General features: G+C 43.4%; 1 protein-coding gene across 9 annotated transcripts in view; it reads right to left on the reverse strand.

Annotated features, from left to right (window-relative positions):
• CUX1 (cut like homeobox 1) overlaps positions 1 to 24,030 on the reverse strand; it is a 276,733-nt gene that overhangs the window by 136,613 nt on the left and 116,090 nt on the right. For all 9 annotated transcript variants that reach the window (XR_011682422.1, XR_011682420.1, XR_011682421.1 and 6 more), the window contains exons 4-6: positions 19,223 to 19,301; positions 4,910 to 5,047; positions 1,376 to 1,499 (exon numbers count right to left, since the gene is read on the reverse strand). Coding sequence is in view for 6 of the 9 variants with exons in the window: in XM_071448039.1 (XP_071304140.1) it covers positions 1,376 to 1,499; positions 4,910 to 5,047; positions 19,223 to 19,301 (341 nt within the window). In the remaining 3 variants the exon portion in view is untranslated. The remainder of the gene's footprint in view (positions 1 to 1,375; positions 1,500 to 4,909; positions 5,048 to 19,222; positions 19,302 to 24,030) is intronic.

Here is a 24,030-nt window from a genome sequence, read left to right on the forward strand (position 1 = left end):
CCAAATGCAGAAATATTATTAGCTACTCTTTAAGAAAACCCACATATTTCAAAACAAATCTCCCAGTGATATATTTTCTATAGAACAGGAGCAAAACTTTAATATGCTCACATTTCTTACGTCCACAGGCAACATTTTCTTGTTTGTGTCAGTTAAACTCATTTTTACATCATCTGGCCAGGCAGCCACTGCACTCCTTGCTAAGGGCCAGGCTGCAGGAGTTATAAAACTCATCTTTGAAAGGAGCTGCTCCAACATCTCCCAGGAGCCATGCTTTTTACAACACTGCTTTTAGGATATTCTGCAGATCTCAGAATTGTGAAATGGCTTATGAAACTACCAGCATCCTGCCTGCACTCCATAGGGTGCACAAATTTCTCTTCCAACTGCTGACCAGGTTAATAACTATTTATAGCCAGAATCATGTGTCAGCTCCCCTCATACTGAACCATATACTTTGAAACCTCAAAACCTCTCTTACACAGACTTTTATTTGCATTCCACAGCCTGCCATTTTGTTTTATTTTTAAGTGCATTGAAATTGCAGTTTGCTTACAAGCTGCTTATCAAATAGGAGCCACAGGTATTGATGAATCAAAAAAGAAGCTTTGCATTCACTGGTAGATTCTCCTCATTCAGCCCTGAATTTAAACAAGCAGCCCTCCAAGTAAAAAGCTCACGTGAACTGAAGGTTTTCCACGCTGTGTTGAACACATTATAGCTTCAGTGTTATTGCTCCATGGGAGAAATAAATTCTCCAGGCAGGGAATGCAGCCTGAAAGAACTCCCTCTTTAGCCCCTGGTTTTCTCCTGGCTGATTTATTTGCCCACCAACCTAAAGATTCAAATGCTCCCTGCTCATTTACAAAAGATCAGAAATGCATCCAAAATGTTTTGGTTTTTTTTTTTAATTGATAGTAAATAATGAAAATCCTTCTTAATTTTGGCACATAGGAAGATGCAAACCTTGCCAGGATAATTCAGGAAGACATCCCCTGCCTCAGGCATTGCCAGGGGAGCAGGGGTGGTGCATCCCTGGCCCTGGCTGTGGGGGCAGTGGCTCATCTGCCCCAGCCCAGGGCTGCAGAGCCTGTGACACACAGGAATTGCCCTGGCCAATGGAGACAGGTGGGTGTCACAGAGCCAGGGAGGAATAAAAGCAGGTGTGCACCCTCCTAAACACACATCACAGAGACAATCTGTCCCAGGCTCACTTCCACACTCTCCTGACTCTTTTCCTGGGCAAAGCTGAGTATCAAATGATCCCATGCCAAACACATCAATCCCAGAATGGATCAGCTGTCTCCAGCCACCAGTCCTGGCTGGGGAGATTAAACAGAAAAACACCCAGACACACACATCCACCCACACTCACCTCTCCTTCTCTGCAAAATCATTTTGTAACTTTTGTTCCTTTTCAAGGGCTATGTTCTCTGCTTGGTTCTTCAGGGTCTGTTCATATTCTCGGATTTTCTCCTTAAGTGCTTTTATTGTAACCTCTGCAGGAAAACAATAGGGGAAGAATGAGTTTACACAGCTCCACGTGGTTCCACAACACAAGGCTTGCTTTACCCTGTAGGCTCAGTGTGTTTTAAACTTTAGCTCTTCAACTCTGACACAAAATCAATGGATATGAGTCCCTTTGGAGACCTTTTACTCCCTAAATGTTAAATTGAACTTTAAGTGTTTAGGTTGAGAAGGATCAATGGAGTTTGCTGGAAAGCAGAGTGAAGAAGGTTCCTCTAACATGAATTTTTTTTAAAAAAGAAGGAAAAAAAAAATCAATTGTAAAATATAATATCACCTTATTGACTAGCCTAAAATTAGCTGAGTGCTGAGAGAAGATTAATAAAGTCCCAGTGCAGGTTTAAGTATGCATTTACACACAGGACACTTCATTCACCTGACTGTGCTCCTGCACTAGGAGGCAGTTCCACCATGGCTCATGCACAGATGCAATCTCACACTAACTGAGCCCATCTCTGGGATACAGCTCTGCTCTGCTTCCCCAGCAGCTGGGATCCAACTGCTGCATTCACAGCAGCCACTGGAGCTCTGCATGTCCCAGTTGCTGTCGCTGCCTCGTCCTCCATCCCTGGGTTTACACACAAACAGTGACAATTTTAACTTTCTGAGACACTTGAAAGTTAAACCAGGGAATTTGCAGAACCCTTCCTTAGGATAAAGGAGCTCTCCTGCATTCCTCCATGCCCAGCAGGGGATGGGAGCAGATACAGAAACCTGCAGAGCTCCAGCTCAGCATCTCCTTACGTGCCCTGATCTGTTCCTGTGTGAAAGCCCTGAGATCCCACCCACAGGAAAGGACTGAATCCTTATAGGGCTCACAAGAGGAAAAGCAGCACATCCACCAGAGTATGCTTTGTAACAATAATGGAATTTGGAAAAAGCCTTGGACTGCCAGAAGACTCACAGCAGCAACACAGTTCAGAGTATTCACACCAGGATGCAGGGGGAGTTAAAGACATCAGCTTATTAACAGATACCATTAATAATACTTGAGGAAAAAAATAAAACTTCTGAACATGAAAAGTTTCATATTCTGCAGAAACATCTTAGGAAGACAAACCCTAATATGAAAAATAAACCCTATGGGCTTGGGGGAAAAAAAAACCTCAATAATATCACAAAAACCCACACATAATCTTTTCAAAATCCTGATGTAGAGAGTGGAGCAGGGAAGCTGTGAAGCAGACAGGAGGTGGCTGGTGACATGATCTGCTGTCTGGGCACTACCAAAGGCAGCTTGAGCCACTGTGACCACAAAAAAGGGGGAAAGAGTGGTAAAAATGCTTGCCAGCAAAGCAGCTGCCTCTGCCTGAAGGAGCAGGGTTTTGCTGGCTGTGCAGAAATCAGCTGAGGCTCATTACTGAGTAACAGGCCGTGAAAAGGACACGTCACCTCTTTTTTTTTTTCTTCAGCAAAGGGAAATTCTTCCCTGAGATCTGGGAAGTCATACAAATCCTGATCTCTTCCTGAATAGGCAAAGGATGCTCCTTTGCACTGACAGGAGGATGCTGCTCCTGTGGGCAAAGGGGGCTGCACTCCCTCCTGGGCCACCTCTGCTCCAGGGGTTTGTATTTTACACAAACCTTTATATTTTTGTATTTTGTATTTTAAAACCTTTGTATTTTATACAAACACCTTTCTATTTTTCAGATATAAATCTGCAAAAATATTCTGGTATATGAAGAAAACGAGAGCAAAATAATCTCACAGAAATGCAGCTTGACCAAGTTTCAATGTCTGATTTTAAAAGAAAACAAAACAACGAAAACGAACACAAGAAGTGCACGAACACGAGGGAAAACGTAACTTTTGTAACAAAATCTGATTTTACCTTTAAGCACCTAACAATAGATGTGCTGGACAAGTAGAGCTGAATCCTCTACATTGCTTGAAGCACTAAGTGCCTTCTGCAGTGCTCAGGTCAGCTACAGCTTGTCAGGCAGTGCCATTTATACCAGTTTTGGAAGAAGTTCTTCCAGGCACCGTAGAGCTCATACCAACCCTCCAAACAAAGAGATTAACTGATCAAAGCACCCTCAGCTAACAACAGCCTTTTCCCTGGATAGCTTATTAATCCCTGTTTGAAACTGAGAGTAAAACCACCGCACTGGAGTGAAAAACAACACAAAGGCTACAGTGGGGAAATGGAAAGGAAGTTCCAGCACACCAGGGAAAATAAAAAATGTCAGTTATGAGTGGTTGTAGCAAAAAACTCTACAAGTCAAGAGCTTTTCTACTTTGTGGGATGAACCCCTATGTCATGCTTGGATGTACTGGATGCACAGCCTCAGGAAAACTCTGCACAGTGAACTGCAATGATTGTACATTTCCAGTAAAAAATACAGTTTTGCTTAGAGCATTACAGTTCCAACATGACATCTCCTGCAGTCCAGCCCAAATCCTGGCATGCTGATACCTGTCCTCTCCAGGGGTCACACCCTCCACATTAAAAAATAAATATTACAGAAGATATAACTGCATAGATATTCCCTCAGCAAAAAATGACATTTAACAAAATGAACTTAGTTGCTAACGCAGCTTTCAAACATTACTTGGGTGCAACAGCTCCATAATATAAAAAATAAATTAAAATCTCAATTTTTCCAAATGGCAAGACAATTTAACTTACTACCATCCAGAACTGGGCATTAAAGATGGAAATCTTCATGGATGGGCAACAAAGTGTATGGCTGAGAATTTTTTTTTCCTGGTGCAGGAAACTGAATCACAAGAAAACTTAAGCAGCCTTAAAGCCAACAGGCTTTAAATCTCATTGAGATTTTCATGTATTTTCATGTACTTTAGACTCATTAAAACTTAAATAATTTAACAGTAATAGCTTGTATTTACATTGCTCTGTGGATGGTCTCCAGAGTAAAAATAAAGTGCATATGCTGAATGTACTCCAGTAGCACATTTAGATAAGTAAAAACAGTACAGAAAAAGTTCCATTTTGTACAGATTCATATGTGGATACAAAATACTGAATTTTTGTGTTTGTCTGTGCAATCTGCACATCCTGCAAGTACCAACACCCACAGTTCAGCCTGATGTCAGTACCACCACTGCCTCTCACAAAATGTCACAAGTAACATCAGCCAGGTGTAACTTTCAGTGCTGAAGGCTACAACCAAATATGCAGAATAACAACTCCATCCTCTGACTTGCTGCTACAGTAAATGGAACTTTCAAGAAATCCAAAGAATCTGCCCAAAGCCCAGCTCCACACACAAATACAGACGTGGCCCTAATAGACTATTACACTTTCTCTACTGAATTTCAACACTACTGTCACCTCTACCTTTAAGAAATAAACCTGAATTCAATCCCTGTCTTCAAATTTCAGTGTGCATTAAGAGCTGATAATATGGTTGCAACCTACCCTGATTTTTCACCTCGGCGAATTCTTTGTTGTATTCCTCCAGAGTTTCCCTAAGTTTCTGGTTTTCTGTTTCAATATCGTGCATGCGTTGAACCTTCAGCTGAAGCTGCTGTCCCAAATCCAAGGCTGGAACTGGATCTGAAAAAGAAACAGTAAAATAAAATGGGGGGAAAAAATTATATATATATATATAAAATAAATAAAATTTTAAAAAAAGAATAAAGGAACACTTCTGTGACCCAAGCAGTTCAGAGCACAAGTGTCCTTTTTTCTCCATTTTGGTCCCAAGCAGGGCCCTTTTTGACTTATTAGACCTGTACATTCCTCACATCATATATCCTGCAAACTTAAACCAGAAATATTTCATTCTATCTATGTTCCCTTTAAATGCAGAGCCAGGCTGATAGGCTGGGGGTGTTCAGCCAGGAGAAGAAAAGCTCTGGGGAGACCTTAAAGCCCCTTCCAGTGCCTCAAAGGGGCTGCAGGAGAGCTGGAGAGGGACTTGGGACAAGGACCTGGAGTGACAGGACAAGGGGGAATGGCTTCCCACTGCCAGAGGGCAGGGATGGATGGGATATTGGGAAAAAATTCGTGGCTGTGAGGGTCCTGAGGTCCCAGCACAACCTGTCCTGGTTGTAGCTGCCCCTGGATCCCTGGAAGTGTCCAAGGCCAGGCTGGACAGGGCTTGGAGCAACCTGGGACAGTGGAAAATGTCCCTGCCCAAAGCAGGGGTGGAACTGGATGAGCTTTAAGGTCCCTTCCAACCCAAACCATTCTGGGAGTCCATGAAATTTTGACACAGCTTCTCCATCCTGGCACAATCCCCAGGACAGGGTTCCTGGGCACAGACAGTCATGATATAAAGGCACTGAGAGTTTTAAGCTTCACATTTTTTATTGCAAAATGAGAATTTTTGGGTGAAAAGCAATCAAACTGCACAGCTCACTGTCAGCTACTGTCCCTCACTCTGCTTGTGCAGGAGTGAATTTCTGAAGCAAACTGTGCCCTACTGCACAGCAGAGCTCAAACAAGTTCTGTGACCGTGGAGATCTGAGTGGTACTTTTTCTAATTGACAGATCAATAATAATAATCAGAAATGTTGTGTGGATGTAATCAATTCCATGAACCTTGGATTTGGATCTCTCTTTCTCTTACACTATTAATCAAATGTCCTCTCAGTATTAATTCTCTGACACTCATCTCCTTCTGGTAAAGAGAGTTCTCAGCACACACCTGACATGTGCATGTGTGATTTATTCTGGGATTTCTTCCCAGTCAGGATAGGAAAACTCTGGAGTGTGATGGACTTATAAAAGATTATTGAATATATTTCTGCTATGGGCGCCAGCATCTCTTGTGAAATGGCTGCAAAGATTTAGTCTCCTGTTGAGGAATGCTAAACACCAAACTCAGTGGATCAACAACAGTATATATTAGGGAGTTCACTTAATTTTCAACCACCACAGTCATTAATTTTTCAGACCACCCTCAGTTCCAGTCTCTGGAAACACATAATAAGTCTATTGTACCTCTGTTAACACATTAAGCATGAGCCTGTGTGTTTTTTCAATATGCCAGCGTTGTTGCATAGTTTATAAAAGAATAGCACTGGGTTATGTTGAACTCAGAGACATTCTAAGTAGCAGCCTGCTGCATTTTGTTACTTGGGTTCTTCAACAGCTTATGGCATTACCCTGTTCATAATACAAAATCTAGGTTGCTTGTCATCTGTTCTCTGTACATACATAGTTTATGACTACATAGCTTTTTCATTTATGCTTTTTAGGCCAAATACTTTTCGTTATTATTATCTGTATTAAAATATTTATAATAAATCAAACTTAAAATGTTATTGTGGCAGAGACAGGGGGGTACAGGTAAGGAATTAAATCGAGAGCTGAAGTGGCAGCAGTAGCACGAGCTGGAGGCTCTGCAGTATTTATGGATGGTCCTGTTATGGTGTGGGCTGTCACAACATTCCCCTGCTCCCATGGAGGTCCCTGACCTTCCTCTGCAAGGAGCATTTTGTCACACTCCTGCAGCCCAGCATCCCCCCAAGAGCCAGCCTGGGACATTCATCTGCTGAGCACAAAGAGAGGCCGCATTGTCTCTCCCTGGCCACGTCTGAAATTGTTACAGAAACCACGGATCCCATCGGGCACGGGATCTTAAGCTTCAGCTGTGGGTATTTCTGTGAAATAGGGATGAAAGAAACTGAACTTGACAAAATTGTGGGTGCACTTTCCCCCACCCTCATTTTAACATTGTAAAAAGCCAGGACACGCACAAGAGGTATTTTGCTCCTAACACACAGGGCTTTTTATATTGAAATCAGCAAAGAATTAAAAGACAAAAATAACATGGGCATTATAAAGTGAATAATGACTAAATCTTTAGTCAAATTTGCAATCCCTGAGAAGCTTTGTGTACAAAATGAAAATGCTTGCAATCTCATAATTATTCATCAGGACATGTATATTTAATTTAGCTCTATTAAAGGTTAATGTTCAAGTAGCAAAACAGCAGCAGAACAAACAAAATGTAAAAAGAAGTCTCTGTGCATTAAACTTCAAACTTCACTAGAGCCTATTTGAAGGACTTATGGCCTGCAGCCACCAAATACTGCTGGAGGACATGTAAAAAAAACCCATGGGTGAAGCACCTCTTAGACTTAATTTTTATAAACTGCATTAAAGAAAACTAATCATTGCATGACAATAAAATGACCAACCAAGACATTTCTGGCAGAGAGAAAAATCATTTCTCATGGCAAGCTCCAACATGCTCTTTTAGCTTGAAAAGCCTAAAAAACCTGTTATTTCTGGAGTATTTACAAACACCAATTAACCTGAAACAAGTATAAACCTTAGAGTCACAATGGCTTTTTTCCTACCTGAGTGGAGCGGATTAAAAATAAATACAAATACTCTCCTTTTCCCAACACAGGCATGCATGGAAAAGCATACCTTTTTATATTAACCAGGTTTGCAAAGTATGTTTCATGTCATTTAACAGGAGGTCACTGAATTTTTAAACAAGCAATGGACCAAAACTTTCGTTTCATTACACAAACAACAGGCATGCACGGCTCAAAAAAATCAGCTGGCCCTGGCTTAGGGAGAGAGGCAGCAAAGGAAATGCCCTTTCTGTGGTCTGTAAGAGAGAAAAATCACCTCGCTGAGCACTGAGATATGGAAACCTCATCATACATTATTCCCTTGCTTTGAATTTTCTCTTGTGAAATTCCAGAATCCCTGCTGGGCACAGGATAAATAACAAAAAGGAGAAAATTAGTAAAAGGGATCCGATCATCCAGAACTTGAAGAAGCATTTTGCAAGATCATTACTGCCTAAGAGTAGATTGAGATGTCTATTTTTACACTAAATTTAGTGCATTTTTTCCTCCTGCTTCCTATTCTGCTCGTTTTTCCTAATCCACTTGTTGCACGCCATACCCACAGAGAAGCCCCCTGCATCCTGTGCTTGCAGGCAGCCCAGCACATCTGGATCCGATCCCTGACGAGGTTTCCTCCACGCCACCGCAGCAGAGACAGAAACCGCCGGATTTCCAACCCTGCAGAGCCATTTCTGCCTCTCCTTCCCCGGATTGCAGAGCTCTGGGCACATCCCTGCTCACTGCTGGCACACACCTCACTGTCCCCTGGCAGAGGGGCTTCTGTGCCCACGAAGGAGGAGGATGGACACAGACATGAAAACAATTAATGTTACAAATGTGAAGTGATTTTTATAGCAGTTAATACTTCACATCAAACGAGCCACAGCAACACCTCTCAGGCTGTTCTCACACCATGCACATGTCCTGACAATGAATCTTTTTTCAGCAGCGGGGCAAGGGAATCGTTTTTTTTTTTTGCTGCTGTTTAGGTATGTAAAGTACTGACTTCACAAACAATTTTAAAAGAAACACTAAGACTGATTTTACCTGAATTATGCGTTACACGAGGCAGCCCCTCGGCACCCTGGGTGCAGTTTTGAATGTCACAATGTAAGAAAGATAAAGAGCTGTTAGAGAGTGTCCAAAGGAGGGACAGAAGATGGTGAAGGGTCAGAAGGGGCTGAACAAGGAGTGGCTGAGGGCACTTGGTTTGTTCAGCTGGAGGAGACTGAGGGGAGATTCACTGGGGTCTGCAGCTCTGATCTCAGCTCTCTGTGACCAGGGACAGCAGGAGGGAACGGCTGGAGCTGTGTATGGGGAGGTTCAGGTTGGATATCAACAGAAAGTTCTTCACCCCGAGGGTGGTGGGCACTGCCCAGGCTCTGCAATGAATGGGCACGGCCCGAGGCTGCCAGAGCTCCAGGAGCCTTTGGACAATGCTCTCAGGGATGCCCAGGGTGGGATAATTGGAGCAAGTGGGACTGATGATCCTTGCGGGCCCCTTCCAGCCCAGGATATTCAATGACTCTACAATCCAACCCCCACCCCACATCGCTCATCCCAAACCCACCCTCAATCCCCGAGTTACAACAGGGCCATCGCTGACTGCGTGAACTTCCCAAGTGAATTTTGCTGAAGAACCCCCATTCCTCGCTCATCCTGCGAGCTGAGGAAGGCACAGCTCCCAGTGCCAGCGATCCCATCCCGTGTTTACACCGCGGGCGCTCTCGCAGCGTTGCCCTCCCCGATCATTACGGCCGAAATGGCCACGGCTGCCCCCGTGCCCCTCGCCCGCTGCCATCCCACTCCCGCCCGCCTTCTTTTCGCCAGGGCACTCTGGGCTAATGTAATCATACGATTACATAATTAACCCAGCTGTCTCATTAAGAAAATCAACTGGAATTCAGGGCATAATTAGTCATACAGCAATTAGCATGCTGATGAGCAACTGATGAAAAGCTGTCTCGATATAGAGTATGCTGGGACCACCCTCGTTATTTAAGGAGAGGGGGGAAAAGCCCACCTCGGCTCATGGAAAAGGAGCTCCTGCGGGACAGGGAATGTTTAAAGTTTATGTTTAACCCTTCGGCCGTGGCCGTTGCTGCCGTGAGGGGTGAGGACCCCCGACAACACCGAGGGGTTTGCCAAACGGAGTGGAAAAACTGTGTCATTGTTTAAATGTACAATTTGCAGCGCGCAGGGCCAAATTACCCTCTCTCCCCATATATATTTATATAAATATATATATTTAACCCCAGGGTTGCAGAGCGCTGCTGGGCGGGAGCAGTCCTGAGGGACGGGCTCCGACAGCCTCGCCGGGAGGGAGCACCGGGACCCCTGAGGGACTGCCCGGAGCCCCGGAGGAGCCGCCGGAGGAACGGCCCGGAGCCCCGGAGGTGTTGCCCGCACGCCGGGAGGGAACGCAAGGACCCCCAAAGCGGCTGTCCGGAACCCTAAGGGGGCTGTCCAGACCCCCGAAGGTGCTGTCCGGAGCCCGCAGTGACCGCCCGGAGCCCGGAGGAACCCCCGGCACCCCCGGCCGGCCCCGGCCCGGAGCGCGGCGGGGAGAGCGGCAAAGCCCGGCCTGGATCGCAGCGCGGGCGGATCAGGCGGCGGCCGCGGGTGCCGGTGCGGTGCTGGGGGGCTCCTCACACGCTGTAAAATCACCACAAACGGGGTCTTTCCGTGCGGTGAGACCCCCACGGATGGGCCAGGGGCTGCACGAGAGTGCAGCGCTCTGCTCTGTGCTCCCCGAGGTTCATTCTCGGCTTATTCGCAAAATACATTCATAGAAACTACAAAATCAGAATGGTTTGGGTTGGAAGGGACCTTAAAGCTCATCTCGTTCCATCCCCTGCCATGGGCAGGGACACCTTTCACTGTCCCAGGCTGCTCCAAGCCCTGTCCATCCTGGCCTTGGACACTTCCAGGGATCCAGGGGCAGCCGCAGCTGCTCTGTGCCAGGCCCTCCCCACCCTCACACCGAACAATTCCTTCCTAATATCTAAATTAAACCTCTTCTCTTTTCCTTTGAATCTACTCCTTTGATATCATAACATGGAGCTCCTAAAGAGCCTCTTCCAAAACAAAGGACTTGCCTTTTAATAACCCCCCTCCCTCCCTTCTTCATTTACAGGCCTGTAACACTGGAAACGATAAGAAAGCAAGTTATGAAACAGTGCCAGAACTACAGGGGCAATTAATAATTTATATCACTGGAAATGTGTTTCCTAAGGTTGGGATCTAAAAATAATTCAAGGAAGGCAACACGTCTCTTTCAACGCGACTGAATTTCTGCTGCCCAAACCCCGCTGTAAGCAAAGCTCTCGGTGATCGCTCACCAGAAACGCCCACACAAAACGATAAAGGAGGGGAAAAAATAATAATCCTCCTAAAACACAACTTTATTAACGCCATTTAACTTTTCCAAAGAGCCACGAGTTCAGCCCCGCTGTCACAATACTCCGGTCATGAAGTAAAAGAAGTTTTTCCCCCGTTCCTAAATGCAGCACTGCTCTTTGCAGGGAGTGTTCCTGCTGGAGAATGATCCCTGGATTACGGACACTGAGAAGCTCCACGAGCTTCTGGTGCAGTAACTGCTTTCGTGGGAGACTGCATGTCTGAAAATAATCTGAAAATGTGTTTTAGAAAAAATAATAATTACATTGTAGCTTTTGAATATTCAAACACCTCACAGCATACTTAATTAATTCATTAATTATTCCCCAGAAATTTCAGGGGTAAATTGAAATAGCCTAGAGAGACTGAGACAAAGATTTCATGGAATAAATGATAGCTTTGCTCCCGTTCCCCTATGACTCTGGTAGCCCAGGGACAGAAGAGTTATAGCTGTAATTCCATTTGAAACAAAGCTCATCATCTCTCCAACTCCTCACTTCATAAAAACCATGAAAAGGTTCTACCTTCAATCAAGAATTATACATATTTTCTTACTCTCCCATCCCACAGGGCTGGGATCTGTGACTTCCTTTTATTTTTTCCCCCACTTTTTAACAGCATTCTCCTCACCCTCCGGCTGTCAGAACGTTCTGTGCAGGCTGAACCGGGGAATTCAAAGTGCCCACAAGAGGGTGAGGGACTCTCATTTTCCTTACCAGAAAAAGAGGAAAATAAATAAAAAAAAAAAAAGCGGAATCCCAAATTCTGCCGACCTCTGGAAGCAGCAAAGGCAGAGTGATGGGACCCCCCTGCGTGGGGACGGGGGAGTGGCAGCAGACCGGCGCCTTTCCTCCCCATTAATCACGGCACGAGTTCCCCAAAGCTCGCAGGGTTAAATCAAACAGCACGGGATGGTGTGCAGGCAATGTGACCACAATCACACAGATCCCTCCCGGAGTGTGGTCCTTACGTCTTGTGGGCTATTATTTAAAAACATTCTTTATTTATCTCCCAGCTCGGGAATGGTTACTGCCAGAAAGATGCCCCAGATTGAAATGCATCAGTATCCTAGAGTCAAATAAAATCACGTAAAGCAGAGTAAATGATCGACTCCTTCACGAACTGCACCGCAGTTCCTTCTATTTTCAAAGGAGTAACCAAAGTACATCCTCAGAAAAGTTTTAAATATTAAACGTGGAGTTTGCATAATAGGTAGGGCAGTATTTGATGGCGCTTTGTCAGCTGAAAAAGAACCTAATGAGTTACAAGAGAAGCCACTGCAACCGAAAAGGCTCCAATTTGATTGTTAATGTTCTAGCAATGGCCCAGGACACTGGAATTTCTGCTCACACTTCGAGCTCAGTGCAAAGGACAGTTACAGAAAACCACTTGTACTTCAAGTTTCACTTCTGCTTTGAGATTACAAAAGAAAGAAGAGCCTTCTACTATGTTTGAAAGCATTTCTGCTATATTCATCCCTTCTTTCTCCTAAAAGCTTCTGAACAGACTTAGCAATAAACCCTCCAAAAGCTGGGGTTTATTCTAATTCCAGTTCACATTCCTGCAACCGAGAAAAGTCCAATACTCCCCCTCGCTAGCAGGCTCTGCCTTTTGCTCCAGCCACGGCCCTTGGGGCCGCTCTAATCCTCTCCCTGCAGCACCATAAGGGCTGCGGTGACACCCTGCAGGTGAGCACAGCCCCTTCCCGCAGGGATATCTGCTGGGATATCTCCCTCTGCCCAACATTCTTCCTGCCCCTGTTCACTGCATCCTTCCCCTTATCTGCACCTCCCCTCTTCCTTCCGTGCCTCCAGCCTACCAAGTAAAATAGGGCTTGACAACCGCACAATAAATTTTTTAAAGTGAATGCTTTAGGGATATTTCTTCCTCTGAATATTTATTCCGGCTTTTACAAAGGAATTTATCCAATTATTAATTCAACGAGAAAAACTAGAGAAATAAAGCATGTGATCAGACAAGCCCAACTTCAAGCCACATCTTCAGGTAACAGAAACATTTTCAGTTATTTTGACACGGGTTTCAAAACAGAAGGATAAAGTGAACGAGTTCTAAAGATGGGAACTGGCCAGGATTTTGTGCTCCATCTGAAAAAAGCTGTGTAACACTAAAAGTGCTGCCCTGCCAGCATGCACACACCCCAACGTGCACGTTGTGCTGTGGCTGAGGTGATCATCAGCTCCTTGCACATTGCTCAGCACTGGACTGCCGAGGTGGAGCAGCATCCCGGGAGATGTTCTGGAAAACCAAATGGTGGCAGCTCTGCCCCTCTGAGAACTCTGCTAAAATCTCCCCTCTCCAGTCCTGTTCCTCTCACTCCCACTCCTTGAAGATTTGCAGAACAGTCTGGGGAGAATCGCTAAATTTCTACAGTCCATAACTTTGTACGGTGCAGATTAGATTCCAGATTTTCCTGTTTGTGCAACTCTTTCTTTTTACCTGTTCTAAACACGCAGGTGAGAGCATCAAGGATTTTGGCTTCAGATGGGATCCACTCAGCAGCTAAATCACTGCCTGCAGCCACAGGGGTTTATAGCTTTTCACTCTTTCAAGTATTAACAATGCTCAATTTTCTGCTTAATTTTATCAGATTTTCGAGTGTGTTTAGAAAGACACCCGACTGCTGTGTTAGAGGGGTGTCTGTGCCACTTCTGTGTCTGTGAGCAAGTTCATTTTGCTTCCTTTCCCCCTGAGAGTACTCATTGTAATATTGTTTTCCTTTCCCTCTAAGGCTGAGAAAAGGCACATTATGAATATGCATTTCCCTTGTACAGTCTGGGGCAGCAAAACCATAAACTTGTTCATTTTATGGGTCTGTCCTTTGTTTTATTCTAACATATTTTATTAGGAAAGAAGTGACAGTTTTGACATGTATTATTAACAAATGAGGAACTGCCTAAAATTTTTCACACTGCTGTGATACCAAACATTTCTCAAAAATGTTCTCTGTGCTGTTCAGCCTCGATGTACCACAAACTCAGGGTTTATTATGACCTGATCTTGCTCTTTAGACAGTTTTGCCAACCAATTAACCATTATCTTAGACAAGAGTACTCTAAGTATTAACTTTTTCAAACTCTTTTTGTATTCCACTTTGGGATGTGCTTAAACAGTCCCTCAGAGTGAACCTCTTTTCCCTCACCTCTCTTAATTATCCCCTAAATTTACATTCACCCACCTCTCCCTACAGGCAGAAAAGGCTGGGGGTACCCAGGTTGAAATTTTAGCACATCATGAGTCATCTGGGTCTGTAAAAGTCTTTATTATACAGACTTTCTTACCATTAACCTTTCTGCTTAACATTACACTTTCCCAAAAAATCCAAACATGTCACAGGATGTACATAAACACAACAACTTCATACACATTTATCACCTCCAACATAAGCAGCAGATAATTTTTCTGGGGGAAAAAACCCCCAAAGAAATCCAAAATCAAACCTGTTTTTCTCTTGCACCACCTTTAACCTCAGGACATTGATCAAATACGCTTTAAATGAAATTTTCTCACAGCCCAAACAGCAGAGCAAGTCTGAAGAGGGTTGTGAGTTATAAATAATCAAAAGGCAAAGGCTGATAAATGTCTGATTATTTGCAAGCACTGCAAATAAATTTCATTTCTGCCATTAGAAGTAATTCCCTTGCACTTTTTTAGTGCTTTACTGATTATTTATTCAAAAAGAACTTTGTGTTTTCTCAGGTAAAGCATTCCTTGGAAAAAGAACACCCTGTGCAGGGCAGTTGGAATTTGCAAGGCTGAACTGGGGCTATGTGTAGACTAAAATACAACATGTAGTGAGAGATGTGTGGAAAACTCCTTTGGAAGGAGCCTGCTCTTCCTTCAAACCCCTTTGTGAGACACAGCCCCTACGGCTGGGTGTGCAATTTATGATGGCAAGGAGCAAGGGAAAGATAAAATTTCCACTTCAGCCATCTTTCACTGTTATTGCTTTTGATTGTTTTGACAGAGCACATTAAAAAAAAAAAAATCTTATTTTTACCTTCTCTGGTTTTTTTTATATTTCCCTTCAATAGCAGGTCCTCTGAGCTGAACCCCACAGCACACACATTATATAGCACCCAATCTGATCACAGCCCAGACCTGGGAAGAGTCTCCAATAAAACCCCACACACATCCCCTTTGACACCCCCAGAGTTGTTTCCTTTCCTGACCAATTTTCTCATTCCCATTAGGGAGAAACGAAACCCATTTCTGGCTCAGCCCTGGAAGGCAGCACAGCCCCTCCAAACCAAGAACAAACAGTTTGCATTAACCTTCCCTCACTCTCAAATGGCCAAATGCTGAAAAAACTCCGTGTTTTCCTGTTCTCCAGACTGAACCCAACTGGGTTTAATTGTGCCACATCCAGAGAGCAGATTTGTGTTTAAAGGCAGAATTGTTTCTCTGCCTACAGAGGAGCAACACGGAGACAAAATACTGAGCAAATCCAGCGTGGCTGTACTGGGCTGTAACTGCAGTGATCCCTTGCAGAAAGAACTCTCTATTAACCAATTTATCCAGACACTGACACCTGGCATTCACTTGGTCTCCGTGTTTGAACTTTTACTTGAAAATTACACCCAAGTTTTGTTTTAAAAAAATAAAGTCGTGAACACAGATCCTTTTTGAAATAAAAATATTTAGCGTTTTTAATGCTTACTATTTTTCCTTTAAAGATTTAGGAGAAAAAGAAAATTATTTTGAATATACTGTTTCTGCAAGGCAACACCGCTCCTCCAAACACACAACAAGGCTCCAATTTCACTTTAAGTGCTTGCAAGATTAAGACCCTAAAAGCTAAGGGTGTTAAGATAATACACTTATTTTACAAAACTGGAGACAAAGGAATCTTGAACAGATGGAAGAAGGCTTCCTCAAAACACAGACCCAACCTCCCTTTACTTCAAAATAAATATATTCACATTATTTTTAAAGGTAAGTTGTGACAACCTTGTTGATTAGTGCAATTCATGTGGCAGGATTCGCTTTTCCCTTGCTCTGTACTGCATACTGAAAATAAGGCAATTAAATGAGAAAATTAATTCCATTAATTAAAAATGTTCAGTCTCGAGCAAGACAGAATGATCTGAGCTGTATAAATGTACATAAACCAAAATGTTTTCCTTGACATGTGCTTTCCTTCAAGAAGGATAAATTTCACAGCACAAAGCAATGATACTGCTATTTTAACAGCATCATAAAGCTGGAGAGAGATATATAAAAGGTCTGTTTTATCTTTTAAAGAGAAACCCCCTGATGTACATAGGAAAATTTACAAGTAAAATACCACCCTTCCCACAAATTCCTTACTGGTGAGCCCGAGTGAAAACTCTGGTCAGGTCCGGAAAGAAAATGATTAAACTTTGCTGAATCCATAAAGCACTGTAGCTAGAGTTTCAATACAGATCATTTTATAGTAAAATTAAAATAGAAACCCTTTTTAATTATATAAAGTGTGCACATTATTACTGAGGAGAGAAATACACGCTTTCCTCAAGAACCATAAAATTGGCTGCTGGGAATTAGACTTCAGCTGCAATTATTATATGGTCCTATAAAGGATATTGAAAGTCTGATAAAATTGCACCCTTGTCATGTAACAGCGATGCTTAATGCTAAATAACCACTCTGCAGCATTCCAGGCATAGCTTCCCCCAAACATCATCCTCCCTTCTCACACCAAAAAGAAAACACAGCAGCATTGGGGAGCTAAAAGTGTACCTAAATATTTGAAATACCAAATGAACAGGTCAAAAGATATGTAAAGCCACACAGAGGCAAAAGAGCACGTGTGATAAATGAATACTGATGGCTGTTTATTAAGGAGAGCTCTCCATGGATACCCACCCAACCCTCCATGGACACTGCCCAGCCCTCTATGGATACTGCCCAACCTAGCAGACTACACAGGATGAGAAGGAATAAAAAAAAAGAGCAGCACAATGGAGCAGAGTGACAAAGAGCAGTGCCATACATTCCTAATGGCTGCTCTCCTGCTCCTTGCAGCGTGTGTTGTAAACTGTGAGTATTTGTGACGTGCACGCAGCTACAGGAGACTGACTGGACATCTCCCAGAGAACCTGGAATTTACTTCTACCTCAGACCTCCAGGTAAGAGCATGGGCATAAAACCTGGAGATATTTCCCATCCCACAGACTCCACTGCACTCCCAACTCTGCTAGGCTGAAGATTTTATGTATATTAAGAGTATCAAAGAAATATTTCTGTGACAGGTGACATAAGGCACGCGCAGGGGACGGCAGGGCAGGAGAGAGGCTGTGGGGTGTGGGAGCAGGGCTGTAAATTTTGCTCCTGCAAATGAAAGAAAAAATTCTTTCTCCTACAAAGAAGTCCTGACAAAGTCCCTCACCATTTCATATAAATCCTGGTGGGTGGGATATAAATCCTACCTTCCCCTCAAGGCTTGGTCTGATCTGCTGCTCAGATCCCAGCACCTGTGATGTGCCAGGCTTCAGCAAGAAGCCTCTGCACAAGAGCACACCAAGGATCCCACACAGCTCTTGTTTGACACCACTTCTCAGTCGTGAAAAAAGCCAGACTGTTCCAACTCAAACCTACTCAGCTTCCTACCAAATTATGGCAGGAAGCTGCAGCGAGTGTTGGTGTGGAGATGCAGGGGCTGCAGTGCCTCTCCCCAGCGCTCATGCTGGGCTCCCAGGCTGCAGATATTTTGGGAATGTTTCCATGGAGGGGTTTCTCTCCAAGCCAGAGCTCTGGGTGCCCATCCCAGGCCCACACTGCTCATGCCACAAACTGCCCGTGACAGTCAGGGCCCTCTCCCAGTTATCCACTCCTCCCATGGCATGAGGTGGGCAGAGGGAGCTGTTCTGTGCTCAGCAGAACGTTACTGAAAGTCTGAGCAGGAAATAAATGAAGGAAAACTCACAGACCACAGCTGACTAACCTAAAAACAACATTTCCAAGGCAGTTGTGGCCCAGGAAGAGCGTGGTGAGTCCCTGCATCCCTATACTGGGCAGTGCTCAACTATGAATGGGAAAGCATAAAAAAATACATTTGTTAGCTCACACTGAGCATCTGAAAACACTGACCTTTCAACCAGTTAATCATTAAACTAAAACATTAAAAATTTAATTTTTATTTGAAGCATGCATGAAATTAGCTCCTTAAATGGTAGAACCAGTAAAGGCCAGGGTACTATGAAGCCTTAGAAGTATTTAAAAGTACTAATTACACCTCAAAATCCCTCTTGAGGTATTTTGAATATTATATATATATGATGTTAATGTTTTATAAAACTATAAAATGACACAGAGTCATGTGCCAACAGCTCAGTCAGGCCAAGATGTGGCAGTGGAGACTTGGGCTCCTCACCCCCTCTCAGCTGTGGGTACAGCTGCAAAAAGAAAAATCTGCTCAGGCAGTTATTTATTTACCACTGGGGAAAACAAAAAAAATCAGCTCCCAAAATGTAAAAAGAAATGAACTGAAACCAAATGCCAAACAAAGAAAGTTCGTATGCCAAACAAAAGGGAAGTTGAAAACACATACAATAAAGGCCTTTGAATAAAATTTATGATCACACTTACAACTGCAGAGAACTGAAATTTGGTAGTGATTTACTTTTCAGTAAGACTTTTTCTTTTGTTTTTCTTGGAAGGAATGAAAAGTTTTCTCTATCCTTTCAAAGTACAAATATTGCTTTTTCTTGGTGAAGCTTCAAGATGCCTTTTTTTTTGTTAAAATTGTCTGAACCCTCTGACAAACAAAATACTGAGGATCCCAGAGTATCATAATAATATAAATTGATTAATAGAAACATTGACATGTAGATGCAATGAGAAGTCCTGAAATGTGCCACAGTTATAGTTCTCTCCATTAGAAACAATACAGGGGTCTGTCAGTTCCAGAACAAAGCCATTGCTTGCATTTACCTTATTAAAGGTAGGAAAATTGCCCAGTAGCATTCACACAAACATGAACCATTAGTTTCTCAGAATAAGGGAATAATTAACTTACCTGGAACATCAATTAATCTCTTATAAACATTCAAGAAGGCTGCCTCTGCTTCTTTGCTTCGTTTACCCAATGCATCAATCTAAAAAGGGAGATGAGAAAAGAAGCTTTAAGACTTGTTCCAACACAACTCTCACACTCAGAGCTATAAATGTAAATTAATAATTTCACATAAAACTAGTAAGTATATAAAAAGTGAACCCAAGTCTCCTGTGTACAGCTCCTACAGAAGCAGTCCTAAAAGACTGTTCCTGCGACATTTGTACTGAATATAAAGTCCATTTTTCAGCCCAATAACAAGCATCAATATTTTCATGACCCCTCCTGCCTGTTGTGATTCTTTACTTTAAATCTTTGTAAAAAGCCTGGTACTTGCCAGGCAGATTCTCTCCTCAACAACTGTTTTCTTTTACCACTTATTGGGATCTAGCACAGCAAACAGAACTGTGGCCACTTCTGATGTCCCACTCTGCCTTTATTGTGGTGAATAGATTTTTCTATTATTTCCAATAAGCCCATGAGGAGAGGCAAAAATGAACTTGTTGAGCACCCTGTGATACTTAACACTAAATAACTGTGAATCTTCTACATGCAAAGAAGTTTTCTAATACAGCTCAGGCACAGTCTGCACTCCTGAGCTCCTCTGACCAGCTTCTCCTTGTGCTCTGTAACACACACAATACTCATCTAAGAATTTATTTTTATCATTTTATTATTTTCCCCCTATGTCTGTATTTTCATCTAAAACTCCATTGTACAAGGAAAGGCAGCTTAATGGCTCTGAGAATAAAATACCTATTCCACAGCAACTTTTTTTTCTGTAAACATGTATTTTCCTATTGTAGTAGAAAGCAGAGGATTTTCTATTGCTTGATATTGACAATAAACAACCAAAGTGACTCAGGATCAGATCCAGTGAATTAAAACTCCAAAGCAGAGGGACAGAAAGGGAAACAGGAAAGCCTGACACAGCTCTGTGGCAGCTTACCCAAATCAGGAAACCAAAGGCATGGAGATTATCGTTCCCATATTTTAATAAAAGGCAAGGAAGGATCTGAAGAACTGCGGATACAAAGGCCTGATATCAATTCTTCTGTGTATTTGAAAGGCACTGAATATTATGGAACCATTAAAAGGTGCGGACGTCACCGCGGCCTAAAAAAAGGAAGGCCCTGTCTGAAAAACGTCCTTGAATTCTTTCTCTACATTATTGATTCATAGATAAGGCAGAAACAATGGCCAGAGTTTACTGTATCTGTATTTCAGGAAAGTATCTGATATTTTATTCTGCAGGAGGGGGATTTGCAGCACTGGGAAGCGTGTGACCAGGCCAGGGCTTTGCCAGCGCCGCGTACCCGGGAGAGGAAGAGGAGGGGAGATAAAGCAGGAGGGTGCTGCGGGGTCAGCCCTGGTGCCACTTGTGTTTACTTTGTCCTGAAAGGCCTCTGTGAGGAGAAGGGAAAGGTTTGGGAAGGGAGAGGGGGCAATCCTACAACCTGGGTGATTAAATAAAGCAGGGAGCGGGAGCGCGGCGCGGGACAGAGTGCGGCGGGTGCGGATCAGCTCACGGCTGGAAAGGGACTTGTCAGGATCATCACGGGCAGGATTAAGGCCACAAAACCAAAGGACAATCGTAGAAGTCACACAGAAGCACAATGCCCAAGGTATAAGCCAGGAAAAGGCCTGGAGGGGAGGAGGGGTCAAGGAGGGAAATAAGGACACGGGCAGCGGCCACGCAGCGTTTGGCAGCAGCAGCGAGGAAATCTTGGGAGATACGGGAGAGGCTGGGAAGAGACAACTTCTGGCAACACAATACAAGGCTGTGCTTAAAGAAATAAACCAAATTCCTATTCCACTTACATCCCCCCAGGATCTGCATTAATTTATGGAGACGGGTGGAGGTGTGGTGTAACTGACACCTGACCTATTTAGAGCTTATCAAAGGGTATTGGAAAAGTGATAAATGAGCATCAGATGTTGAAGAGATGGAGGATGTGGAGAGCAGATATAAATTCTCAAGAAGAGCTGGCCGTGCTGCTCTTTCAGAGTTTATCAAGAAAGACCACAGAAAGGCAGTGGAATCTCCCAGGGCATCCGACCTGCCACAGAGCAAGGGATTGATGGTTGTGAATAACCCACTTAATAATCTGCATTTGAGCAATCCCAGATGGACTGATGCTCATTAGGGAAGGAGAACAGAAGCAATTCGGAGAGAACATTTTCACACGAGGAGTAGCTGAGAGGAGCCTGTGGAAGGAAGTGCCAAAGGCAGGGAGGCCCTGGGATGTGTAAATCCATGCTGGGGAGTGTCAGGCACCGCTCGGGGATGGGGTGAGAAGGAAGGGGCAGCACCAGGGACGCTTGTGCAGTTGAGCTGTTCCATGGGTGCACAGAGACTCTCTGGAGGCCAAAGCACACCATATGTTACACTTCTGGACTTCAATGTTCCCACATACAATTTTCTCTCGCTGCTGCTAGGCAGAGAGCAGCCAAATTTAAATTACTATTATTAAATACAATTAGCATTACAGCACTGATTCTGTACTGTATTTTGAAAAATTCATTTGCCCCTTTTATGAAAAGCAAAGCACTTAAAATGCTTCCATTTCTGGGAAATAACAGGATGGATTTGTTTTCCTATTACAGTTTTTCCACATTTTAATAAAGAGCATTTGTACTTTTATTCTCTCTAAGTATTATAGAAGGTGTGGTTTATTTGCTCCTTACCAGTTATAGAGTGATGGAAATATAAACCAGATTTGAAACAACATCTTGCAAGGAGATCAGAGACTTTCCAAAGGAAGCAGTTTGTAAATCACAGGTATTTTACACCCTTTTTTCGCCCTCAAATTCAAAACCAGAATTCCAAACAATCCCACTAGGCAGAAATATGGTTTTATGTTTTAGTTGTTAAAAAAAATAAATCAACCTGTCTGGTTTAAAGTTTTGCTAAAAATGAGCACTGCAACTATTTTATATCTTAAAATAAAATTTAGAAAAAGCACTATGACAACTTTAACTGGAATAAAAAGATAATTAGGCATGCCAACACCCAGGTGCATAAGGAAATAAGGAAATATGGGAGGAAAAAGACATCAAAAATAGCGAAATATAAATGAAGTCCAGAGAGAGAGGAAACAGAGCACTGAAATGACATGGAAATATTTGGAAGTTCACTGAAAATTTTTCAAATCAAAGTAAAATTGTTTTAGGAGCCAGCAAGGCTGAGCTGCAATCAGCTCACATTAAAACTGTTGAACTACATTATAAAACTCTTGCTGAACATTTTTATTTGACTCTAAAAACTTCAGGGACCCTGAAAGAAGTCAACTTATAATTACACTCGCGTTGTCTTGACACGAGCTTAGCTCCAAATCTTAATTTATCTAAACCAGGCCCCATTATGTCTTCTCTGAGCAGAAAGAAACAACAGTGACCTCTGTATTCCCCACCACCCCCATAAACATATGTTCACTTTTAAGTTTTGGCATCCTATTTGTCTTGATAATACCACTGGCGCTGCAGTGAGATAACAGAAATGAGACACCAGGAATCCTCCCTGCTCAGCACAGCCTTCATCTCCCTCCTCATCCCTGAAACATCACCAGAGCTACACGGAGGAGCTGCAGCCAGACTGGGCTGAGACCAGTCCTCCCTTTGTCCACCTTGTATTTCCAGGTCAAGTGCTCTCCTGAGTTGATGCTCAGGGTACCAAGGTCACCCTGGAGACTGAGTGTCTCCCCTTCCCCTCCAGAATCATCTCCTTCCAACCTGCCATGAAGATCTCCATGGTCTGATCCCACTCTGCCTTTGCAGAGAACATGGACAGTTCAGGAGTACTTGGTTCCAGTCTCATACCCACTGCACCTGGCTGACATCAAAATATCATCCATGGACTGCACGGATTTATCTCCACATTTACATAAGCACCACAAATCTGGCACCCAGGCCAGGGAAGGTGCTGGACTCAGGTTTCTCTGAATGTTGCCTCTTTCAGCTCTGTGCAGCCAAGTTCAGAAGGACAGAAGCAAAGCCTGTGCCTTGAGTTTGGGATCTGTCAGTTTTGATGCAGTAGGAGATTTCAGCATTAATTCAAGTCTGATGTTTAGTGCCCCACAACCTCCTGAGCAGGGTCTGCAGGGCTGGGATGCTCTGGGCAGTATGAACCTGGTATCACCTCATGGGCTGCAGTCAGACTGAAGGATGCACACCTCTGCTCCTGAATTTCCAGATGGAACAGGATGATGAAGCTCTCTGCAAGGAAGCTGGACTGGAAGCCAGATGCCAGCACATCCTGCACTGACACTTGAATTCTCTGAACTGAGGGGTATCAGCACTTCAACACATCTCTGAGCACGAGAGTGGCACATGTGCTGCTCCTCCTGGATTCACTCAGCACCCAAAGACAGCTCCTTTGTGAGGGTTCCCAGTGCTGTGTGTGTCTGCCATTACCAAAGCACTGGTGATTTACTCTCAGTGCCACAAGTGTTCACACAACTGTGCTAAATGTGAACTTTGCAGTCCCAGCTCTTCCACTTATCCTCATAGTTCTCCACATTAGTTCCCACTCTTGTTAACCACCTTAACATGTCTTTTACTGTCCTGCACACAATCTGGAACTGATTTATCAAGCAAAAATAAATTATTTAAAAGAGAAGTTATTTTTCTGTTCTGATTTTTCATAAATGGATGCCTTAAGGAGACACCCATCCCTTTTCCCTTACACGTCTCTGTCGTATTGTTTTGCATCACGAAGTTTTTCCATTTGTCTTCAATTACTACAAGTTACCAAAACACCATTAAGAACTGGA

This window comes from Agelaius tricolor, unplaced genomic scaffold (assembly GCF_023055355.1).
Source record: "Agelaius tricolor isolate 1412-34295 unplaced genomic scaffold, bAgeTri1.0.p SCAF_25, whole genome shotgun sequence".
Classification (NCBI taxonomy): Eukaryota; Metazoa; Chordata; class Aves; order Passeriformes; family Icteridae; genus Agelaius; species Agelaius tricolor.